Source organism: Pteropus medius, unplaced genomic scaffold (genome assembly GCF_902729225.1).
Source record: "Pteropus medius unplaced genomic scaffold, Ma_sr-lr_union100, whole genome shotgun sequence".
Taxonomy (NCBI): Eukaryota; Metazoa; Chordata; class Mammalia; order Chiroptera; family Pteropodidae; genus Pteropus; species Pteropus medius.
In genome coordinates this window covers 460005-484741 of record NW_024349569.1, presented here as the reverse complement: position 1 = coordinate 484741, position 24737 = coordinate 460005, and the positions used below count along the sequence as shown (strand labels likewise).

The following is a 24737-nucleotide window of genomic DNA, read 5'->3' as shown; positions in this document are numbered from 1 at the left end:
GCCGCTACTCCCGCTTTTCTCTGAATACTATTTGCTTGAAATATAATTTTGCACTCTTCACTTTGAATCTGTATTTGTCTTTGATGCTGAGATGTGTCTCCTGGAGGCAGCATATGGTTCGGTTTTGTTTGATCCAATCTGCAACTGTGTGCCTTTTTTTTGGTGAGTTCAGTCCATTTACATTTAAGGTGATTATTGAAATATGAAGTCTTCTTATAGCCATTTTATCTTTTGCTTTCTGGTAGCTCGGTGTTTCCATTGCTTCCTTGTCCTTGTGTTTCTGTTTTCTTTATTTTGGTTGGGTTTTGTGGGTTTTGACTCTGGTTCTTCTTGTTTTATGTTATATACTTCAGTTTTGAATCTTTGGTGTGTAGTTAATATTACAAATGACAAGGATAGTTATATATATACAGTCGTCCATTTTCTTCTGCATGTCCCTTATTTCCTTTCCCCTTTGTGAATTTGGATCTTTGAATCCTCCTCTTTTCAGTAATTGTTATTTCAGTTTGTCCCTAAGTATGCTGAACGTTTGTTACTATCTTATTATAGCAATTCTCTTCTTATTTAAGCTTATAATGCCCTGTTCTTAATAAGGATTGCACTCCTCTGCTTCTACTTGCCTGGTAGTCACTTTACTCCTAATTATGTATTTGTTTTTGTTTTGTTTTGTTTCATTATTTTGTTTTAGGTGAACTGACCCCTTTTAGTGTTTTCTGTAGTGCAGGCCTCGTAGTGCAAAATGCCCTCAATTTTTGTATATTTAGAAAGGTCTTAATTTCTTCTTCATAGCTAAAGGAGAGCTTAGCTGGATACATTATTCTAGGCTGGTAGTTCCTTTCACTTAATAGTTTTAATATTCGGTTCCATTCCTTTCTGGCTTGTAAGGTTTGCGCTGGGAAGTCTGATGATAATCTAATGGGTTTTCCTTTATAGGTTACTGTCTTTTCCCTGGCTGCCCTGAGAATTTTGTTTTTGTCATTGATTTTTGTAATTTTAATACAATGTGTCTTGGTGAAGGCCTTTTTGGGTTGAGCTAATTGGGTGTTCTGTTAACTTCTTGAATTTCAAGCTCTAGCTTATTCATTAGATTTTGGAAATTCTCATCCACTATTTGTCTGAAAATGCTTTCTAGTCCCTGCTTCTTTTCCTCACCTTCAATAATGCCCATTATTCTTACGTTTCCTCTCCTGATGGTATCTGCTAGTTCTTGTTATTCTCTTTAATTATTTTTAATTCTTTGGTTTCTCTCTTCTTCCTTCTGATTTATTTCTGGATTTCTGTTTTCAATATCACTGATCCTTTCCACCATTGGTCAACTCTATTTCCCAAGCTTGCTATTTCATTTTTCAACTCTTGCAGTGTGTTCTTCATCTCTAGCAGTTCTATTTGGTTCCTTTTGAGGGTTTCAGCCTCATTGCTCTGCTCATCTACTTGTTTTTTCAATTCCTGAAATTGCTGATTTGTTTTGGATCTCACTGAGTTTTTTCAGAAGTACCATCCTGATTTCTTTGTCATTTAAGTCTCATTTCTATGTCTGTAAACTTATTTTCTGGAGATTTTTTTCTTTCTTTCTGAGATGCCTTGTCTCCTTGGTTGTTCATGGTGTTTAATAGACTATTTCTCCACCTGAGCATGAATGGAAGTGTGTTCTGCTGATTTATTATATAATGGTCTCTCTTTAGCCTGTTGCAAAGAAGGCGCTTTTCTTTTGGTTTCCAGTAGGTGGCATCTAAGCCTCTTGAATCCCTGCTTTATGTAGAGCCTAAATGTCTTTTTTATTTTCTCGTAGATATTTAATCAAACTTGCTATTCTCAGTTTAAGTCCCTGTAAGTGTTGGCAACAGTTTTGGTGGCATTGGCTCAGATTCCCCTAGGGCTCCACTGTGTTCGGTGTCGGAGGGTATTGGGGGAACGGGCCTCTGGGAGTTGGAGGCTGCGGCTCAGCCTTGGTTTTGCAACCAGGCCGGTAAAAACTGTTGTTTCTCTGTGGTCCCATCCCGCTTCTCTGCTTTCTGCCCTGATGGCTGGGCCCTGCTGCCATCTGCTAGAAGTTCCGGCACTTCAGGACAGGCTGATCAAGGAAGTCACCGCACCTTCACCTCTCCCTCCTCCTGCAAGGAGCTCCCGCAGGCTTCGAGAGGCAGCTTCTTTATTTCTCTCAGTCCACCGCCCAACACTCAGGGTTCTGTCTTGTGGTAATTCTTATGCACATATCCAATGCTGAGACGTTCTGGTGTGCGGTTTGGGTGTTTTTTGTTGAGTTTTAAATGTTCAGCTTATTGTTTCACGAGGAGAGATCTAGGATCATCTCTCACTCCACCATGTTTCTCCACTTTCCATTGTTCATTTATTTTGTTCTTTAGATTACGCATATTAGTGAATCATATGGCATTTGTCTGTCTCACCACTCAGCACAATACCCTCTAGGTTCATCCATGTTGTTGCAGATGGCAAGATTTCATTCTTTTTTGTGGCTGAGTAATATGTTGTATTATGTATATGTACCACTTCTTCTTTATCCATTCATTTATTGATAGACACCCAGGTTGTTGCCATATCTTTATTGTAATTAACATATGAATGCAAATGTCCATTCAAATTAGTGTTTTCGGTTTCTTCAGGTAAATATCCAGAAGCAGGAGTAGTGGGTCCTGCTTTGTCTAATTTATTATAGTCTTTGTTTTAGTCTGTTTTGTTTGGTATAAGTATTGCTACCCCAGCTGTTTTTTTCCTTTCCATTTTCATGAAATATCTCTATCCTTTTACTTTCAGTCTCTGTCTTTCGAACCGAATTGAGTCTCTTGTAGGCACTTATATTTCTTTTTGATGAGACATTGTTATCATACTTTCCTTTATAGATATTTAGGCATGGTTTTCATTAGTTCTCTGAACTTATTTAAAATAGCTGTTTAAAGTCATAAGTCCAGTGTCTTAGCTTCCTTAGGAATAGTTTCTATTGACTGCTCCCCCCGCCCCATATATGAGCCATTCTTTCTTGTTTCTCCACATGTCTCATAAATTTTTTTTGAAAATTGGATACTTTAAATGTGACAACTCTTAGGATCAAACTTTTCTCTCTTCCCCATGTTTGTTATTACTATTTGTTGGGGTTTTAGCAGTTGCTGTTTATTTAGTTGCTGATCCAATTATATAGTAAAGTCTGTATTCTTTGAGTTTATAATCTATGATTGGACATTGATTTCCTTAAATGATTAGAGTCAGTAAGTTTCCCATTGTTTGCCAGGGGGCTGTGTGTACTTTGAGGAATGCTTCAGCATTCGTCTAAGCAGTTGACAACTCTTTGGCCTTCACTTCCTGCTTGCTCAGAGCATTATGGTCAGCCAGAGGGTAAGGGTTTAGGGCCTTGTCAGGTCTTTTTCTTTTTAAGTGTTTTTTTGTTTGTTTACTTATTGTTTGTCCCAGCTATTATATTGTGTCACGGGCAGCTGTGGTGTTAAGCAATTTCTGCAGATCATTATAAGCAAACACTGTCAAGGAGTACCTTGTTTGCACTGGATGAGCACATATTCAGTTCGAAGACAAGCCATGCAAGTGCGGTTTTACAGGGTGTTGTCACAAGGGTCAAATAATGACAGTTTCTGAGAATAAGGCTTTGGAAGAATTCCAGCACCATCTAATTTCTTCACTGGCTGCTAGGCTGTTAGTTTTCACGATTACAAGCTGTTGATTTTCAGGTGTACCACAAAGCTGGGGAAATGAACGTAGGACTAGAGCAATTTAAAATTCCACAATATTCACTGTACTTGCTAACATTTAGTCATTTTTAAAAATAAATACTCAGGTTTTTGCAACACTTTGACTGTTTTTCAGAGTTCTGTAAAAATTGATTTTAATATTTGTGCTAGTGTTCTCGTTGCTTTTATGGAGGAGAGGATTTTTGGAGTCCTCACAATCCACCATTCCTACTGAAGCCTCTCAGAATTTAGAGTTTAAACTGAGAGCTACAGGAAGTGATTGAAGGGCTTTCCACAAGGGAGTAATTTAACCAAATCTGATCCACATGTCAAGGGAAGTGTATTGCCGTATAGATGAAGTTATCTTGAGTCCTGAAGAATTTTGGTAATTTCCCCCCCAAAGTCCTTATTTTAATAGAATAGAATAAAACCTGGTTTCCTGATAGCCTATCCACTGTTCTTTTTGTACTACACTGCTATTTTTAGCAATTGGTTTAGTTAAAACTTAGTAACCCTAAGAAACAAAAGAACAAGGATAGGCTGCTAATCAGGACAAATAGTGTTCATAAGTGTAAAAGTACCGAGCACTGGTACAATTCATAATATTGTTCCATAAATATCAGTTAGATTTGAATATTAAAGTTCTTGTTGACATAGTTAATGCTTTGATTCCCAAAGGGCATAAATTAAAAACCAAGGAGTGCTTTTCTTACCTTTTGTGCAAAGTAGTTCTTTCGTTCATTTTTTTCTTAAACTATTGGACAAATAAGTGAAGTATGCAAGTAAATAGCAACATTAAGAGAATGTAGATTTTTTTATAATTCAGTAAGTTAATTTATATCAACTTCTGACCTAGCTAATATCAAGGTTATGGAGTAGAAGAATATTTATCATTTCTTTATTGGTTCTCCTGTTATTTATTTATCGTTGTTTTATTAATTCTCCTGTAAGTATTACTATGCAATAATTACATTTTATTTTTCTAGTTTTGTTAGAGTTTTTCCCATTAAACAGTCATCTATTTTAGGAATTATACTTTGTGGCAGCACAAATTGGTGTTTCTGGGCAAGGCTGCAGAATCCCAGCCCATTCCACTTGAAATTCTACTTGTGATATGAAAATGCTCTGCTTTTGTGTGTGTGGCCAACGTGGGGCTCTAACATTTTTAATAGCAGTTTTATCAAAAGTGCAGAATTTACTGAAATTACCTAAACTTTTATTTTTCATATAGGTTACTTACAACAGGAAAACCTCTCTTCTACTTGCCAGACTTTTATTTTGGAAAGTTCACATTTAAAAGAATATGCAGAACACTGTACAGATGAAGGTTTTATCCCAGCCTGCTTACTGGTGAGTGATTTGTTTCTTAAAGGAAGTATTTCATCATTAACCAACATAAGAGACTATAAGCACAATCTTAGATCAGCTCATTAGCAAAATCAAATTGGGCAGAAATTTGATAGTTTGTATTCATGCATGATTGGAAAGATCCAAAGAATACCACCTCTTCTCATCACACATTTATGCCAAAACTGATAAGTGAATTACAACTTTGCCTCTGAAAAGCAGTTTCAAAATGACACCCTCATTTCTAATTACGTTCACTACTACTTGTTTTGGGGCTTACTTGTTTACTGCTACTATGGATTAAATATTTGTATCCCTTCGAATTTCATATACTGAAACCCTAAACCCCAGCATGATGGCATTTGGGTATAGGGCCTTTGGGAAATAATTAAGTTTAGGTTAGCTTAAGAGTTTGGGACACTCATGATAAAATTAATGCCCATATAAGAAGTAGAAAAGAAAGAGATCTCTCCATGTGCATGCAATGAGGAAAAGCCATGTGAGCACATGGCAAGAAGGTGGATGTCTGCAAGCGAGAATGTTGGTTCTCACCAGGAACCAGATCAGCTGTCACCTTTTCTTGGACTTTCCAGCCTCCGGAATGAGAAATCACTTTTTGTTATTTAAGCCGTCTGGTCTATGGTGTTTTTTATATTAGCCCAATCTTTGCTATTTGGTTGTTTACTTCAGACAAATGTAAAATAGGTATTTTGATATCTTGTTGTCACTGCTTTTTAAAATATCACTAAATAACAGCATCATTTGGTATATAATGGGTATATTCTGGAACTACATTATTTGATATAATACTTTATCATCTTATTTCAAACATGGCTTCTTAGATTTATTTCATCTGTCACAGACAACATGATAATCTGTATAGGATTTAAAAATCCATAACGCTGCTAGAGTTTAGCAAGGTCACAGGGTACAAAATACACAAAAGTTCATTGTATTTCTGTATACCCACAATGGACCACTGAAAGTTGAGTTTTTTAAAAATATCATTTACAATAGCAACAAACAAAAATAAAATATGTATGTAATAAATTTAATAAAATATAGGATATGTATTCTAAAATGTCTATGAAAGACATCAAAGATTTGAATAAAAGAAGAGATATATTGTATTCATGGATCGAAAAACAATATTGTTAAAATGTCAATTTTCCCCATTTTGGTCTATAGGTTCATTTCAGTCAGAATCTCCACAAGTATTTTTATACATAGAAAGCAGCTGAATTCTAAATTTTATATGGAAATGCAAAGGATCTAGAGTAGCCCAAACAATTCTTAAAAAAGGATAAGTTGGAGGATTCACATTACTTACTAACAAGCTATACTAATTAAGATTGAGTAGCATTAGGGGAAAGTTAGACACTTAGATCAGTGGAAGGAAACTGATTTTTGAGAAAAGTGCAAAGGCAATTCAATGAAGAAAGAATAATCTTATCATCAAATGATGATAGAACAATTAGACATTCAGATACAAAAAAAAGAACCTCTACACATACCTTATACAAAAATTAACCAAATAGATAGTAGAGTAAAATGTAAAACATAGAATTAGAAGACTTTGAGAAGAAAACGTAGGAGAATATTTGTGTAGCTTGGAGTTTGGCATTGAGATTTTAGATATGGTACCAAAAGCACTAACTATAAAATTACAACCTTATAAAAATTAAAAACTTTTGCTCTGCAAGAGACAGCATTAAAAGAATGACAAGCCACAGCTAGGAGGAAATATATCTGGGAAAGGATACTTACCTAGATTATTTTAAAAGCTCTTAAAATTTAAAAAAACAACAACAATTTTTGTTAAGTGGGCAGATGTAAAGACCCTTTCCCGAAGAAAATATATGGATGGCAATAAGCATATGAAAAAAGTGCTCCATATTATCAGTTTGGCAGTTGTCTGTAAAGTTAAACATACTCCCCTCATGTGACTTAGCACTCATGCCCAGATATTTACCCGAGTGAATTGAAAAACTTCCATTCACACAAAAACCTGCACAATAATGTTTATCTGTGGTGATCAAAAACTGAAAACAACCAAGATGTCTTTCAGCAAATGTGTAAGCAAAGAAACTGTGGTATATTTATACAGTGGAATACTACTAAACAATAAAATAACATTGTTGATTCACACAACATGAATGAATCTTAAATAAATTCTTAGTTCTTCTAAATTAGCAATTCTAAGCAAGTACATAAATACATTATAGATAATGGGAGCCAGGTTTCTCCAAGAAAGAAGATACAAATAAACATAACAATAAAACCTGTGGTGTTGAATTATAGTCAGGTATCAGTATGGAGTCATGTTTATTTTAATATGTGTACAAATATATAGAGAAATATAGATATGTTTGTATATGTGGATTAGCATGTCTGTGTTTTGTTGTTTCGTCAGCTAGAAGCACCTAGTAACAGTAATGCCCTAGTAGTTACAAGCACACCTAACACCCAGATCTTTACTTCTCACAGTTCTGGAGGCTGAGAAGTTGAACATCAAGGTGTCCTTGATTCAGTTCCAGTGAAGACTGTCTTCCTGGCTTAAGGCCACCTTCTTGCTATATCTTCACATGCATCTGGGGGCGGGGTGGACACAGTTCAGTACATAATAAGTCATTCAGCAATTATTTATTAGCTATTAGAATAAAGCAAGGTATAAGGACAAAGTTAGTATTAAGCAAATACCCTAACCTCTCAGACTTTAATTAAGACAGAAGAACAAATTAGAAATCTGAAAGTTCAGGAGGAGAAAAGGTACTAATCACCTATGATGTGTTAAACATCGTCCTAGTCATGTTACATGTATCTTCCCTTAATCTTCATAACAAGAGTCTGAATTAATATGTTCATTTTCATATATGAAAGTAAGCCTTATAGAATTTAAGTGATTTATTATACCTGTAGTAAGTGTTGAACTTGAAACCAGAACTGTCAGCTCTAAAAATCCTTGTTCTTTCCTGTTTTATTATGTGACCACAAACTTGAGGTAATAAAAGCCTGCCCTTTAGTAGTAGTAGGAATAGGGAGCAAATGAGGTTATGAGATGATCGAAGTGAAAACACAATGGTACTGATCCTTGGGAAGAGTGTCTCTTACACTCAGTTTTTTGCTTTGTTCTTGGCAGGTTCACATGGCTTGCAGGATAGAAAGGGCAAATTAGGAGTGAGTCTTCATTGTTTTTAAACAGTTGTATAACTGCATCCCTACCTCCCAGCTAAAAACTGCTTTTATGCCTTTGCATTATTTGGACTAAAAAAACATAGTCACAATGTCTTATTCAAACAGACAGTGTTCTTTATCCTTAAAAGATTTGATTCAACCCCTAACTTGAATGACCATTTTCATTTTTGATGACCTGCTTTTTACTCTTTCTTCATCAGCTGCTCTGCAATCAGATCTTTTAATAGCTTCTATCTGGTGAACTGTTTCATGGTGAGAAATTAGTAGTAGTACTATACAGTTTGAGTAATGCTTGATCTTTTTCTTTTCAGTCCTTATTTGGAAAAAACTTGACAACAATTTTGAATGAATATGTGGCTATGAAAACAAAAGGTAAGAATTCAGGTTCAGGGATTTTTGTTTGTTAGTTTTATATAGCATTTATCTAATTGTTTTTGTTAGAAGTAGTTTTTTAAAGAATATTAATGCCTCTAAAAAGCCAAAAGAAAACTGTCTCAGTTATGAGGTAAATTTTAGTGGGGAATATCTAATTAAATAGTTTGTGTTTATGTTGAATGATAAATTGCAAATCTGAATATTAGAAAATATAACAAAAAATTTTAAGCTGTATAGTAAAATTCTTAGCTCTGGGTATCTACTCTGATGAACAAGCATTGTTTTGTGTTAAAATATTTTAAACTAATATTTTTAAGTTTTTTGTAGTCTAGATCTGGACACAAAAACCAATCATAAAATTCTGGCTTATATTTATCAGAATATAAAATAACTCCTAAATGTTTTAGGGAGAAACTTAGAATTGTTTATTTTATCCTCTAATATTATTTTCATAACTTACACTTTAACAAAAGAATTAATTAGTAAATAACTTAAAATGATTTAAAAAAAAAAGAAATAAGCTTAACATTTATTGAATCCTGTCCAGATACATTATTGTTCTAGATGCTTTCATATGTTTTATCTTAGTCCTTAAAATAATCTGGTGAGAGTTGCTGATCGTTTTAGGCCCATTTTTAAATATCAGAAAACCGAAGATTAAAGAAGCTAGATAACTTTTCCAAGATCACAAAACGAGAAACTGTAGAAAGTAGTAGGCCTGGAAGTTCAGGGCTTGAATTTCATTTCTAACTCTTCAAGAAGGTTACTTTCTGCCAAAGTTTTCTTTTCTCAAACTACCTTAACTATCTTACAGGAATATTTACAGTGTAAATGACATCAAAAACATTATTCTATTGCAGTCCAAAGAATTATATCCCACTTTTATATCAGAGAGCTTTCTCTCTCTCTCTCTTTTTTTTTTTTTTAATAAATATGTGGTAAAGATTTTAAATCTTCTGGGTTTCCCATTATTGTGGCTTTAGAACACATACTAAAAAAGACTAACTAATCCTCAGGAATTTTGCCTGTAATTCTTAGTAATTAGTAACATTTTTTAAGAGGTTGCTGGGCAATTACAGTGATTTAGACATGAAAACATTGGGTGTAGAAAACTAATTTCCACACTCAAGGAGTTCCATAACCTTTATGATTACTTATAAATCAAATTATTTTAGTTCACTTTCAAATGTCACAGGACGTCAAATAGAACAAAGATTTAAAATAGTTTGTCTTTTTAATTCAAAAGAGATACAAAGTTATTACTCTAAAAAAGCTTCAGAAATTTTACAAATGTCCATTTTCACTCATATTGCATCTGATACTCAATGGCTTGAAAAAAGAAAGCAGCCTGATTATTTATAGCTTCCATTCTGAGCATGTCAACAGCCGAGAGAAAAGTTTTAGTTTTCCTCATTCTGTGTCTATTCAAATTAAGTGATGAATTTTCTCCAACTGGGTTTATTAAGAAACTTTTCCTCTTATGATTTAGAAACATCAAATCATGTCCCAGCAATTATGTCATCTCTGTGGAAGAAGTTAGACCATACACTTTCTCAGATCAGGTAATAAAAAGCTTATGTAATAAGCTTATCTGAATGTGTATAATGATTTTGGGATACAAACACATGTAAGAGTTACTTTGAGTTTAAAATCTTCTTATGACCCACATGGTGCGTTTATATAACACTGATCTAATTTTGAAATTAGAGGTTATCGATGTTTCTTTGTCTTTAATTGGAATAATTTGAAATAAATTGCATGCTTTAATAAAATTTTCAGAAATGAGGAAATTGAGACTTATAGAAGTTTAATGACACTTCCAAGTTCCCATAGCAATTTACAGGCAGATTTCTGGCTATAATATAAGTTCCCTAATCCCAGTCCTCTGTTAATTCCCTTATGCAGTTGCATCTTCATTACGTATGGAGAACCGATGTGTAGAATCCATGCCCCATTGGTTCTTCCTTGCAAAAAACAAGCTTGAATAATAATACTTCTGGAATCTTCTTTTAAAATTTTCACATAGTACTAATATCCACCTTCTGCCTGGGTCATGGCCTTGGAATGCAAGTTTCAGCATCCTTGGAAGGATGCCAGCCCTGTTGATATCAATTTTATAATGTCTCTTATCTAACTATAGAGTCTGGTATGAAAACCTCAGTTTCTTACCTTTCTGCCAGAGCTACAAGTGAATACCTCACTTTAATTCAGCATACGCCTCGTTTTCCTTCCTCAATTTAAAGGAAAACTGCTCCTTTAATTTCTGCTAAAATGGTCCCAATGCTTTTTGTCTAACTCTGTACCAAATTTTATTTGGTAGTCTTACCTTTATTCTCCTTCCCTAACTTGTCATTTCTCCCCTTGCCAGTAATCTTCAAAGACATTCACAATTTCATTAACACCTATAAATACTTACAAGTTATTGAGATATTTTATTGATAAAGTGTTATGTAAAAAGAGAAGGCTCTTAGCCAGGTATTCTCCAAGGTTGGTTTGTGTGTTATTAAAAATGCTTATTTGATTTAGTAAGTTTTTTGGCTCTTGTTGGTAGACGTTTGACAGATTTCCTAGGACAATGGTACAGTGTCTTTGATTGTTTACCAAAAACATGGGTAACTCCAATTCATAGTAAAAGGAGAATCAGCTTGTAGTGAATTTTCTTATATGCTTGCTTTGCTCCTTCTTTAGAGGTTGAATGAAATAATTTAATAGTCATAAATTTGATAAAAGCAAGATGTCCTTTGAAATCAACTTTGGGATTCTAAAGTATGTATGGAGTCAGATGTGAAATCTGAATTTCTGGGAAAAGGCATCTCTATAGTTATAAGAGATAATTGATAATTATAAAATTTTATATATATAGCTTTCTTACATATATTGAGTTTTTAAAGTCAAGACAAATTGTATACTTAATGGTATGTCAAGGCTCTCTAATGCATACTGCATTAGGTACAAACTTGGTAAAATTATTCGTGTGTGAATGTGTTTACATGCCCCTATTTTTCTATTAAATAAGATTTGATTACCCATCTCCTCAAAAAAAAAAAAATACGCTTGTCTTTTTTGTCTGAGAGACATTTATTGTCTTTTAACTCATAATTTACTTCAGGTCTGACTGCAGCTTAAGAAGAGTGTGTCTTGGCAACAGAAGTTTTTTTAATGTCTACCTACTTTGTTTTGTTTGTTAGGAGCATGCAAAGTTCCCCAGGGTTTGCTGCCAATCAGAGAGGTTGGTATTCAGCTTTAAATAATGTCCAGGATTACTTCAAACTCAAACTGTCAGAAGAACATTTTAATTAACACTACATGTGTTAATTTGTTTAAACTATTATTTTTCTAAGTAGAGTTATTTTAGGAAATAATATTTTCATTTATTGTAAAAAAGTACATTTTAAATATTCTCTAAGTTTGAGGTGTTATCAGTATGAATTATTATAAAAGAAATGTACTCTTAGATTTATAAAGTTTTAGTGTACTCATTTTAGCTTGTTTCTTATGACATTATATAAACTTGTTATTTTTAAGGGCTATTTTTCAATCTATAGGTCTAACATGTTAAATAGTAGGATATATACCATGTAGACTTCTTTAAATTCTCAAACTACTCTGACATTGCGTTAATTTTTTAAATGCTCATGTGTTTCAGCTCGAACAAGAAGTGGAATTGCAGAAATCAAACGGCAGAGAAGGCTTGCATCTCAAGGAGCTCCCGTCAGTTCAGAGTTGCTGACTTTACCGTATCTTTCAGGACAATTTACTACTGCTCCTTTGACAGCTACACAAGTTATTCGGCCAACTAGCCAAACTTCAGTTCCTTTGAGGTCGAATTTTGTAGTGGTTAATCATTCACAGTCACAAGACACTGTGACCAGTAAGTTGAAATTAACTCTCATAAATTTTGTTTTTAACCAAATTGTATGAATGAGATGATATACTAATGTCTTTATACTCATAAAATTATAGCAAAAAAGAAGACGAGAAATAGACTTTAGGTACATTTACCATGAAATAGGCATATTATTAAATCTATGAGACATTTTAATCTAGGATTCTTATTTCTGCTCTAACTGAAGTCCAGCCTTGAACTCTTTTCTAACTCGCAGTTTTCTACATTAACAGAAAGAACCCTGTCATGTTTGATTTTAAAAGGAATACACTTTCTAATTTGCAACCTTATTTTTGTTCATGTTAGTCTGTTCTCCTGGTATGAGGAATGTTTTCTAGTTCACCTCTATCTCTACCTGTTGAAAATCTTTCATACTCCTTGCTGAATCTTAAAGCTAGGAATAAACTTAAAAATCATCTAGGTACATCTTGCTTGTTGCATACTCAAAACTTTTGTAAACACATGATACTAAAGGGCAAAAAGCTAGTTCATAATATAGGTGGGATTAGAATTGAGGTGCCAGCTCTGTTTCTAGACCAGTCTTCTTTCTCTTCTGTGCAGCTAAAATTTATTGCCATCTATTACATTCTTCATTTCCATCTTTTCTCCAACCTCTTTTATACCACACTTAGTTTATACATCTTATAATTCTATTCTGCCAGGTTATGTTTTGTTGAGACTATACCGTACTTTAGGTTGTATTGCAAAATCTTAAGTGATAGGTGCTATATCTTAATATCTTAATATTTTCTACATTACCTTTTTCATAGTGGTCACTCACTGTATACTAACTGAATTTAATATAAAATTTTGCAATGCTACGTGTGCCATTAATTCATGTTTAGAATACTATTCAGTTTCCTTGACTTACTGCTTTGTTCTTTTGAAATACAGCGGGAGAGGCTTTAAATATCATTCCTGGTCCTCAGGAGAAGAAAACTCATGCCAGTTTAATGTCTCCTGGTAGACGCAAAAGGTAAATGCTTTTTAAAAGGACGAGTTTCCAATAACTTTAAAAAAAAGATTTATGCCAGGATATTTACATTGTAAATAAAATAACAAGATTGGGTTAAATTCTTGGGTTTCACATTGAAATCTCCCTGAAATTGGGTTGCATCTTATAATCAATGGCATATCACTGTTTCATTGGAAATACGTTTTTCTCTTGCAATACAGAAAGGTATATCTTAAAATTATCTCAGGTTTTTTGAAATAAATGTTTCCTAAATAAATACAAGTAATGCTGGCATGTCAGCATGTCTACAAACATATATTTAAAGTCCTAAATTAATTGATAGTGATTTTCAAGACAGTCTGAGAAAAGTTCTTTCTGTCCTACTTAGCGCATGTTTGTTTGAAGGATATTTCAAGAAAGAGGGATATTAATTTAAAATATTTTAGAGTTTTTTCCCTGATTTCTCAACTGCCATGCCAAAGGTTTTTTTGTTGGAATTTTTACTGTTCGTTTTCTCATTCAAGGCTAACCTCAGTCTCCTTTACGATGACAGTCTTTCTCACTTAAACACATAAAAAGTAAAACAACTGTAATAATATCTAAGATTTATGGGAACCTTGACCTTTTTATAACATCTTTACATATAGTTTATTTCATTCAGTTTTTTCATAAACCCAATAATAAAGTTGGTCAGAGGGTTAGCTATAGCTTGCCTTGCTACAGACCACATAGCTAATAGGTGCTAAATTTGTTTCTTCTTAATTCAAATCTAGTAATGCTTTTCTACTTTACTGCCCTTCGTTCTTACCACAAATCAAGAAAATATCTGTTCTACCATGATCTTAAGATTTATGCCTGTATATACAATTATCATTGACTCTGTTAATCATACCAGTTAAAAGATAAGCTTTTAAAATGTATTTCAGTGAATCTCAAAGGAAAAGTATCACTTTGTCTGGGCCTCAATCAACGATACGGAATTTCCAGGATCCAAATGCATTCGCAGTAGAAAAAGTAAGTTTTCCACACTTTGCGGTGATATGTTACTGAGTTTTAAAATATTGATATATACACAAATGTGTATATATTATTTGTGCATATATAATACAATATTTTATATAAGACTGTGCAGTGGAATTGCCTTGGGATAGAAGGTGGCAAAGTTTAACAGTAGGAGACAGTTCATTCAGAATAGATAGCATGTCAAATGCACCCAGTAAGAAACAGCAGTATATTTAGGAAACACTAAATACATTGTTGTTGTTGGATTATGTAATGTAATAGGGCATTTTACTGGAGTCAGATTATTACAAACCTTGTGTGAAAAGCTAAAGAGTTTAGAATTGTCTTCTGTAATCAGTGAAGAAAGAATTGACGAAGGATCTGTGAAAACACTTATAAATTGTAAAGTGTAGTATTTAGATGTTAATATGGAAGAAGCCTCCATAAACTGAGTTTTCACCTAGATTTATTAAAACTATCTAGCTTCCATTAATTGGTTCTTTTATATAAATGACATAATATTTTATCTATGGTTTTGCTAATAATTGACTTTCTTTTCCAGCAAATGGTTATTGAAAATGCACGAGAAAAAATACTAAGCAACAAATCTCTTCAAGAAAAGCTTGCAGAAAACATTAATAAATTTTTGACTAGGTAAGCTGTGTGTGTTCAAAATGCCTAATTGTGTTTGCCTAATTGAGAACTGTGTTAAAATTTTTCTTTTCTGTATCATAGCGACAACAATATTGCTCAAGCACCTAAGCAAACAGATAACAACCCTACTGAACCAGAGACTTCAATTGATGAACTCCTGGGACTTCAGGTATGGGTAAAGGTATCTATGTGTAGTATATATAGTTAAAACTGATGGTATTTTGCTTTCATTCCAAAACCATTGCCAACAAATTAGATAACTTATAAAATTATTTAAAATAATAATGTAAGATATAGATGTCCTTTATTATCTGAATGTAATCCATTGCTTAAAAAAATGTGTTAGTGAATTTTCAAATAATCAGTCAAAATTTCATTTCAGTCAGGTACCACATAACGGTGTTTCAGTGAACAATGGACCACATATACAAATGTGGTCCCATATAACTATTGATAGAGCTGAATTTTCTGTAAGAAATAGAAGGATATGTGGTTCAGGAGGATTTTTTTTTTTTTTTGACAGGAGCCATATCTGTGGGCCTTGGTAATAGATTCCCTCTCATTCACAGCAACTCAGTTTTGAGTGCAGTTACCTTCCAGTAAGTCTACCAGTGACTTGGTTCAACACAGAGGAGCCTGTCCCCAGCACTACATATTCAAAGGAGGCTATGGCCCTCCTAGATCTAGCTTGATGGTCTTCGAAATACATTGCTGTAAATTTTTTGCAGAAAACCTAAGATGCCGTACAAAAACAGGTCCACAGACGCTGCCTTAATAATATTAAATGTCACTTTAGTAAAAGTTTTCTGTGGTAGTGTGGAGCCAGCCTGCCCTATATTTTGGAAATATTTTCAGGTTGAAATGATAGAAAGCATAGATAAGTTTTATTGCTTCTATCAATTCAATGCCAGAGAGCTCTTTGCGGCAGGTAGGGTCAATGGAACCAAAAACAAATTTCCAAAGTCAAAATACTGAGTCCTCTCAGTTCTACACCCACTTTTTTTTTATAAATACCACAAAGTTCCTTAATCTGACCACTGGTCCAACATGCAATAGCCAAAACCACATTACCTTGACAATCCCCTATATGTTTTTTTAACTCTCCATCTTGATTCGTATTCCTACTGATCCTTAGGCCAGCTTTCCCTCCTTCCTGACAATCGCTATTATGGTGGTCTGTGCCTTATCCAGCCAGTTTCTACTTCATATTTTCAATCAGTCTAGCCCACATCCTTATTCATGGAGCAGCATTGACAGCTTCGATGTTCTATTTCTGACCCTGTCAGAAGGAAGCAAGGGCAGGGCTTATAGGACAGTATTTTTATAGTCTACAGTAGAGTGCAATAATGTCCTCACCCTTCATATTCACTCACCACTCACTCACTGATTCACCTAGAACAACTTCCAGTTCTTGAAAGTCCCATTTATGCTGGGTGCTATATACAGGTAAACCCTTTTTTATCTTTTAGACCATATTTTTCCAGTACCTTTTCTATGTTTAGATTTACAAATATCATTGTGTTAAAATCGCCTACAGTATTCTTTACAGTAATATGATATATAGGTTTGTGTTCTAGGAGCAATAGGCTATACCATATAGCCTACGTATGTAGTAGGCTGTATTATCCAGGTTCATTTAAGTGCCGCACTATTATGTTCACATAACAAAATTGACAACCGATGCATTTCTCAGAACATAACCCGTTGTTAAGCGACACATGACTGTATTTATTTTTTTTCCCAGTTTTATTGAGAAATAATTGAAATACATCACTGAGTAAGTTTAAGGCATATAGCATGATGGTTTGATTTATGTATATTAAAATTGCATTACTTAAATGTTAAAAGTAATAAGACGTTTCTAACCCATCTAATAACTCTAACCAACTCTTAGATATTAGTATAATACTTATATCTATACAACAATCAGTCATAGATTTCTAAATATTTAATACTAAAAGTTTCTTTAGTGGGTATATTTGAGTGCAATAAGCAGCAGTACTGTACAGTGTATATATAATTTATTTCCTCTACACTGCTACAAACTAAAAATGTAAAGAAACAATGAAGTAATATGTTAAAGATCTATGAGTCCTAGTAATATTTAATAAAATGAACAAGACAGTTTGAAAAAGAAAAGTTACTAGCTAAATGAGTAGTCGTGTAAGATTTACAGCTGAGAGAAGGAAGATAGGGGATATCATCACTGTTGCTATTCAGTGAAAGTGAAGGTGAGAGAGTGCAAACGGGTAAAGGAAAACTTAATGTTTTAAGATTCGTCCATGTGCAAATATCCTTTTCGAAGAGCAGCTGAGATTGTGACTGTAACATGTCCTTTTACTTGTACTATAGGCAGTATAATCATTTTTGTTGCCATGCCCACAAAATGTATTTATTATAACAAGTTTTCTTTAAGATGATGAATTCTGGGCGAAAGCACTGAATTTTTTTCTTTCGTCAATTCCTTCAGAATACTTTTAAAAAATTTTTGCTATATTTTCCCACACTGAAGTTTGGTAAGTTTAACAAAATACGATAAGCTTTTTAAAGCAATCTTTAAATTATTTACCAGTACTGCTTTAAAAAGCCTCTTCTATCTTAATGTTTAACAGATACACATTGGCTGTTTTAATTTTTATAGTCTCAGACTCTTTGCCTTTATTTTATCTACAACATTAGAAATCAGGTGGTTAGTATAATCAAGGTACTCTATTAGATACTGTAAGAGATTATATGAAAGTGAAGATACCACCCTCTGTTCTTGGTTCATAATATTATATAGTATTTGGGAAAAGTTAAAAATTCAAATTTAAATAATTTTTTAAAAGAACAGCAAGACACAGTACCCAACTGAGTAGTATATGCATCAACTTCATTAAGCAGTGAACAGCCAGTTATGCATGTAAAGTAGGAATTTTAAAAATATCTGCTAGTTAAAAGCATCATATGATATATAGGTTTGTATTCTAGGAGCGATAGGCTATATCATATAGCCTACGTTTGTAGTAGGTTGTATCATCTAGGTTCATTTAAGTGTCGCACTATTATGTTCACATAACATTAAAGAAAATTAAAAGTCAAACCATCAACTTAGAGAAAATATTCATAATCTATCTAGCAAAGAACATATATCCAAAGTATATAAAGAACTCCCACAAATCAATAATAAAAAGATAAGCCATCCTTATTTTTTAAAAATGGGTGAAAAACTAGAGCAGACAAAGGAATGGCCAATAAGCCTATGAAAAGGTACTCAACATTATTTGTCATTTAGGACACGAAAGTTAAGAGTACAAGATGCCATTTCACACTCACTAGAATGGCTAAAATAAAAAAAATCTGATACCACTGAATGTTGGCAAGGATGTGAAACAACTAGAACTCTGAAAAGTTGCTGGCGGAGGGTGTAAAATAATACAGCCAGTTTGGAAAACTGATAGTTTCTTAGAAAGTTATATATATACTTATACACCTATCTTATGACCTGGCAATTACTACTAAGATTTTACCCCAAAGAAATATGTTCACACATATTCACAAAAAGATTTATACAAGAATATTCATAGCAGCTTAATTAATAATAGACAAACTCTGAAAACAAACCACATGTCCATCAACAAAAAAAAAATAAAATTTTGATACGGTCATAAAATAGAATACTACTGAACAATAAAAAAGAACGAACTACTGATACATGTAGAATGAACTACTGATCCAAGTTCATGAATCTTAAGGGTAAGTTGATCAAAGACAGTAGACATAAAATAATGCATATTGTATGGTTCCGTTAATATAAAGTTCTAAAACAGGCAACACTAATTTATGCTGATAGAAATCAGAAATTTTGCCTGAGTGAGAGTAAGGGGAGTGATTTGCTAGGAGGAGCAGTTCTCTACAAAGGGGAATGGTTTGTGTGGGTGTATGAATTTCATGGATGATGGAAATGTTTGACATTTTAATTTTGTTTGAGGGTGATGGTTACACAGTCCTTACAGTTGTCAAAGGTCATTGAACTATATATAGACTTAAGATCTATGCATTTTATTGTATATAAATTATACCTTGATTTTAAAGAAAACTTACAGGGTTCATTTTTAAGTACCTCTGAAATGTGTATTTCAGGATTCTTTTCCTTCTCATTTTTAAAGTTTAGAAAAAAAGAGATTTACTAGAAAAATGTGTTTCTTCACCAGTAACCAAGAGGGTATGGTGTACCATTCATAGTTCAAGTAACATTAGATCATTGATTTGACATTTAGAGAACTGTAAATTTCCAAGTTCATGGATAAAGAGATATTGAACAAACTCCTGATTTTTTCTAAACCACATTTTGCCAAAAATTATTGATATTCTCTGTGTATCCTTGTAATCCAAGTTAACTGGTTCTTTAACTTCAAGTAATTTTTTTCATTTTATGAATTTTAAAATCATTTAAAAATCCAAATTTTTATCACTTTACAAGAGTTCCACTTTACCTCTTGCCCACATGAATTTCCTTTCACATAGGATTCAAAAGTTATGCTTCATGAAAATTGAAGAATACAGCATTGCAGAATGATTTGTAGATAACTGAAATTGAAAATTTAACATCTCTATAAAGGAAGAGTAAATGAACACCCTTAGCTGGAGTACTGAAACTTCTTTGAAATCTAATATTTTAACTGAAAATATTCTGTCAGTTTTGCTTTTTATTCTATAATCTGTGCTTGTTTGTTTTATTTTTTAAAATATGTTTTAAAAAATATCTTAAGTCTTCATGTAAAATTAGTGCAGTTGAAAAATACATCATTTTTATCCAGTTACTTTACACATTCTTCTGGCATACTACTCCATCTCCAGTATAAGAATTATCAATCTACTCTGTTTGCAATGACTTTTACAGGAAACATGGCAGCGGTGGTGGTGTTTTACCCTAATAGCTTGTAAGTGTGAGAAATCTCAGCACTTCTGCTGACTGCTCATGGGTAGGGGATACTTTTACTACATGGTTGCATACCAGCTTTGAATGAGTTATTTTAAAGTGTGTTCAGTATCATTTTATTTAAATTATATTGGTCTCCAAAAAGTTCAGATATCCAGTAAACATGGACATACATTCAATTCAGTAATAAATACAAATTAAGTCATCAGATTACTTTTATTTCTTAGACTGATAATACTTAAAAATTGATACTATCTGTTGTGTAAGAGCATGTTACACACAAAACAGAACAGGCATCCTTATACAACTTCTCTGGAAGGCCGCTTGGCAGTAGTTTTCAAAATTTTTAATCTATATATCTTTGGACATAGTAATTCTACTGAAGAATTTATCCCAAGAAATGAACAGAGGCCTAGATAAAGGTTTTCATTGTATTATTTACCATAACTGAAAATTAGAAAAATTCAAATGTCCAAAAGTGGGAATTAGTTAAATTATGGCATAGTTATGCAAACAAAAATGTCTGTTACAAAAGGATTCCTTCTTTTTAAAACAGTGGATTAAAAATTTAGTTTTGTACTCTAATACTAAAAAGACAATATAGAGAATTTTTAAAAAGTATTAACCTACAAAGACAAAGAAGAGGAACAAGTGGTACCTGATTTAGCAGTAAAAGCAAAGCTTAGGTAAAAGCCGCTTTATAACACAAATCCCAAAAGGCTCGGCACCAGTACTTTTGAAAATAAAGGTAAAGATAGGACTTCAATAAACAGGTTGCAAAATTTAGAAAGTAGTTAAATTCCATATCTTCTCTCCATTCCACAGTTTCCCTCAGAAATACTGTTGTCAATCCTACTCTCCTCGCAAGAAATCTTAACTTGAGAGAAAAAACTAAAAATACAGATGGTTCTATAAGATTATTCTACACCTTAGATTGTAGTTGACAAGCTCCCATTAGCACAAAGTTTTCAGGTAACTTTGAGCATGCTACTTTTAAATATGAACAGACATGAAAGGATCGTCCAACATTTGAAGAAAATATTTAATATAAAGACCAAAGCAGAAAGATAAAAGGGGTGAGATTGATTTATATCGGAAGACCTAGTAAGCAGTGTACAATAGCTAATGTGAAAGAAACATATTAGCATTATAAAACCAAACTCATAGAAAAAGAGATTAGATTTGTGGTTATCAGAGGCAAAGGGTGGGGAAATGGGGGAATTGGAGGAAGGTGGTCAAAAGGTACACATTTCCAGTTATAAATAAGTCCTGGGAACATGATGGCTGTAGTTAGCACTGCTGTATGGTATATTTGAAAGTTGTTAAGAAAGTAGATCCTAAGAGGTCTCATAAGGAAAAAAAAATGTTTTTAATCTGTATGAGTTGATGGATGTTAACTAAACTTACTGTGGTAATCATTTTACAATACACGTAGGTGAAGTCATTATGCTGTACACTTAAAACTTATACAGTCCTATGTGTTATGTAAAGAAGCATAATTTTATTTTGTATTTATACACATATGTAGTTTGTGTGTTCATGTTATTTCAATGTTTTGGAATATAGCTGGTATTAAACATATTAATGAGGGTTTTGTATTTTTTTTTTAAGAATGAAATTCACATGTCTGAAGAAGCTATACAGGATATATTGGAACAGACAGAATCAGATCCAGCATTTCAGGCACTCTTTGATCTCTTTGACTATGGTAAGAAGACCATTTCTTTCAAGGCAGTTAGAAGAAAAACATTTCTCTGGTTTCTTTGGAAACTTAACCAGAGTGAAGCAACATTCCCCAGAGCTTCTGAAAAAAGTTCCTATTTTTATTAAACATTATATGGATATGAAAGGGGTTTTTGTTGTTTTTTTTTTGTTGTTGTTCTGTTCTTTGTTAAAAAAACTTTAGCTAGCAGTAAAAATGGAGAACAGTTTTGTGATTTGTTTTTGTGGGCATTTTTGCCAGTCAGCACAAATGTGTTGAAGTCTACTACTATACATACATTATATTAAACACAATTGGATAATACAAAAGGAATTTAAAAAATTGGCCACTTCCCTCAATCTTACAGCCTAGTGCAGTGTAATTCTCAAAGTGTAGTCCCCCAACCAGCAGTATCAGTGTTATCCGAGAACGTGTTAAAAATGCAAATTATTGGACCCCTTCCCCGCCCCCAGGTGATTCTGATAATAGGCTGAAATTTAAGAACTACAAGTCTGATGGAAAAATCTTTGTACTTCTCAAAGATATATATAAGGCAACATATTAAAAACATCCAAAATCCATAAGTAAAACCAAAGTTTAACATTTGCTTGACCACTGTCAAGCTGCATTAATTGATGCTTATTTTTATTTTGGTCATTTAACCAATTGTTTCCCTGTTCCCTTTTTAACAGGTAAAACAAAGAATAATAAAAATATATCACAAGGCATTTCCAGTCAGCATATGGAAACCAATCCCAATGTAGTCTTAGCAGATGAAACTAATCTAGCAGTTAAAGGTTCTTTTAAAACAGAAGAATCTGGTAAGAATTTGACTTTGTTAATATCATCAATCCAAATCCTAATGTCAGTCTCAAAATTTCAAAGGCAAAAAATACTGTTTAATTTGGAAGTTGTTCAAATTGCCACATAGGTCGTTTTTGTCTTTCTAGTTTTCTCTCTTCACTAGGAAGAAATAAAAAGAAAATTACTCCCCAGCCGTTAGTGCTTTGATTAAAAGGTGAATTTTTAATACTTACCCTTTCATGATCCAATAGATTATCGACCTGCACAATTCAGTATTAATAGTGTTGACCAATTCAACAAAAGTCTATAACATGTAACAATTTTTTGAGCCACAAATTCAAATCCTTAATATGTAAGGTTGGTGTATAGTATTAATCATTCAGCCTAGTAAGCAAGTTTAGCTGACTGCTTAGTATCTATATCCCACTTATTTAGAGGAAATTGTATGTGATAGTCTTGAATTACGGATTTTCTAAGGTTTTAGGTAACATTCCCATGTGTCTATAGTCAGTTCTTTATATTTCTGCCTCCCATGGAATACCAATATGGCATATAATTGCCCCACAATAACTTTTTGAATGAGGGAAAGCAGTAAATATGTCCATCTTAGATCTTTTAAATATTTGCCAATTTTCTTCAAATTTTACTTTCGTCAAATATAACACGTGTACAGAGTATACAATAAAATGTGTATATGTGTGTGTATATATATATACATATAGCTTATTGAATTAAAATCCATCAAACACCATGTAACCATCTCTCAAGTCAAAAAAATAGAACACCTCCAGCACCACCAAAACCTCTATTCATATCCCCTCCCAATAAATTTTTTCTCCATCCCTGTTCCTCAGAGATAACTACTATGGCTTCTCTCACATTATGCTGGCATCTTACACTTCTTGCTAGACCTTATGCCTCGTTAGAGTGCCACCTCTATCTATTTCTGTCAACATGAGCTATGCCAAAGTAATCTTTTATGGCCATCTTAAATGTCACTATCCTCTTAAGCCTCCTAAAAACAATATGGCTTCCAAGTTTCACATAATGTCTTACAGAAACTGGTTTTGGAGTAACTCAGACTACATTTTTATTTTGAGTCTTGTGCCTGCCTACACCCAAGCCCAATCCTCCCATTTCTTCTTAGGCTGAATTATGGTAGGGTGTGTCTTTCTCACTATGTATTACGTGTGGAAGATTGTGCTTCAGTTAAGCTCTACCCTGCACAAAATGAAACTTGAAATGCTCTTTCTCCGAAGGTCTTCCCACTTGAGTGAAACTGACTCCAACTCAATTTATTTGACGTGGATGTAATTTCCACTACTTCAGACGTGCTCTATACCCAATATTGTTTTACCGATATCACTTTAACAGAATTATGTGATAGTTGATAAACATTTTCTGGAGTCTACATTTTTTCATATTGTTAATTGTTACTGTTTTCTGTCCTAAACTGTGAATGCTGTATGACACAGTGTTTCAGTGCTGTTATTTTCTGAAATGTCCTTCTTACTCCAGCTGTTACAGTTCTTTTATTTTTCAAGATCTTCTCTTTTATATCACTTTCTCATTTCCCCAGGCAGAAAGAGGTGCCTTTTGTTTCTCTATTTTTATAGTTTTTACCGTGTTTTATTTTGACTTTCTGTTCTATACCCGCTTCCCTTACTAGACTGATTTCTCCAAGGTCATTCATCTTTAAATTCCAGTACCAATCATATAGTTGATCTTCAGTAAATGTGTTAAATGTTAAACAGTATACAATAATATCAAATATTGATCATGCAAAGTGTACTTGACCCCATTTCACTTTTAAGAATGTATCAGATAAAGTAAGTTCAGTAGAAATGGTACAAGTTGAAAAGTCAAGTGTTTTGGAAAAAATTGCATATTAAAGCCAGTTTTTTTAACAAACTGGTAAATATTAGATGTTCTTAAAACTATATACTTTTTCCTTCATTGTGCCATCTGTTTTCCAAGAGGCTTAAAAAAACAATTTGGCACTTATTTAAAAAGATATCAGTAATAAAAAAAAGTACCTTTAAGTGTTTTGATACTCAGAAAATGGAAGATAAAGTTTATCAGGCTTCTGCTTACTAGTATGTCAATGATTAGTTGATGCATTAGCAAAATAGGTCTCATGGTAGAAATAATAATACCTCAGAAGCTGTACATACTCACCATATCTTTCTACCATCCTGATA

At 33.2% G+C, this 24737-nt stretch overlaps 1 protein-coding gene across 2 annotated transcripts in view; it reads left to right on the top strand.

Annotated features, from left to right (window-relative positions):
* The window catches only part of NPAT (nuclear protein, coactivator of histone transcription), a 52118-nt gene that overhangs the window by 17516 nt on the left and 9865 nt on the right, over positions 1-24737 (top strand). The window contains exons 2-12 of one of the 2 annotated variants that reach the window (XM_039883168.1): positions 4927-5045; positions 8549-8609; positions 10102-10174; positions 11801-11841; positions 12259-12483; positions 13393-13474; positions 14380-14467; positions 15018-15109; positions 15191-15278; positions 21642-21738; positions 22425-22553. In XM_039883168.1, the coding sequence (XP_039739102.1) occupies positions 4927-5045; positions 8549-8609; positions 10102-10174; positions 11801-11841; positions 12259-12483; positions 13393-13474; positions 14380-14467; positions 15018-15109; positions 15191-15278; positions 21642-21738; positions 22425-22553 (1095 nt within the window). The remainder of the gene's footprint in view (positions 1-4926; positions 5046-8548; positions 8610-10101; positions 10175-11800; positions 11842-12258; positions 12484-13392; positions 13475-14379; positions 14468-15017; positions 15110-15190; positions 15279-21641; positions 21739-22424; positions 22554-24737) is intronic. The other variant, XM_039883169.1, reaches the window with a different exon arrangement.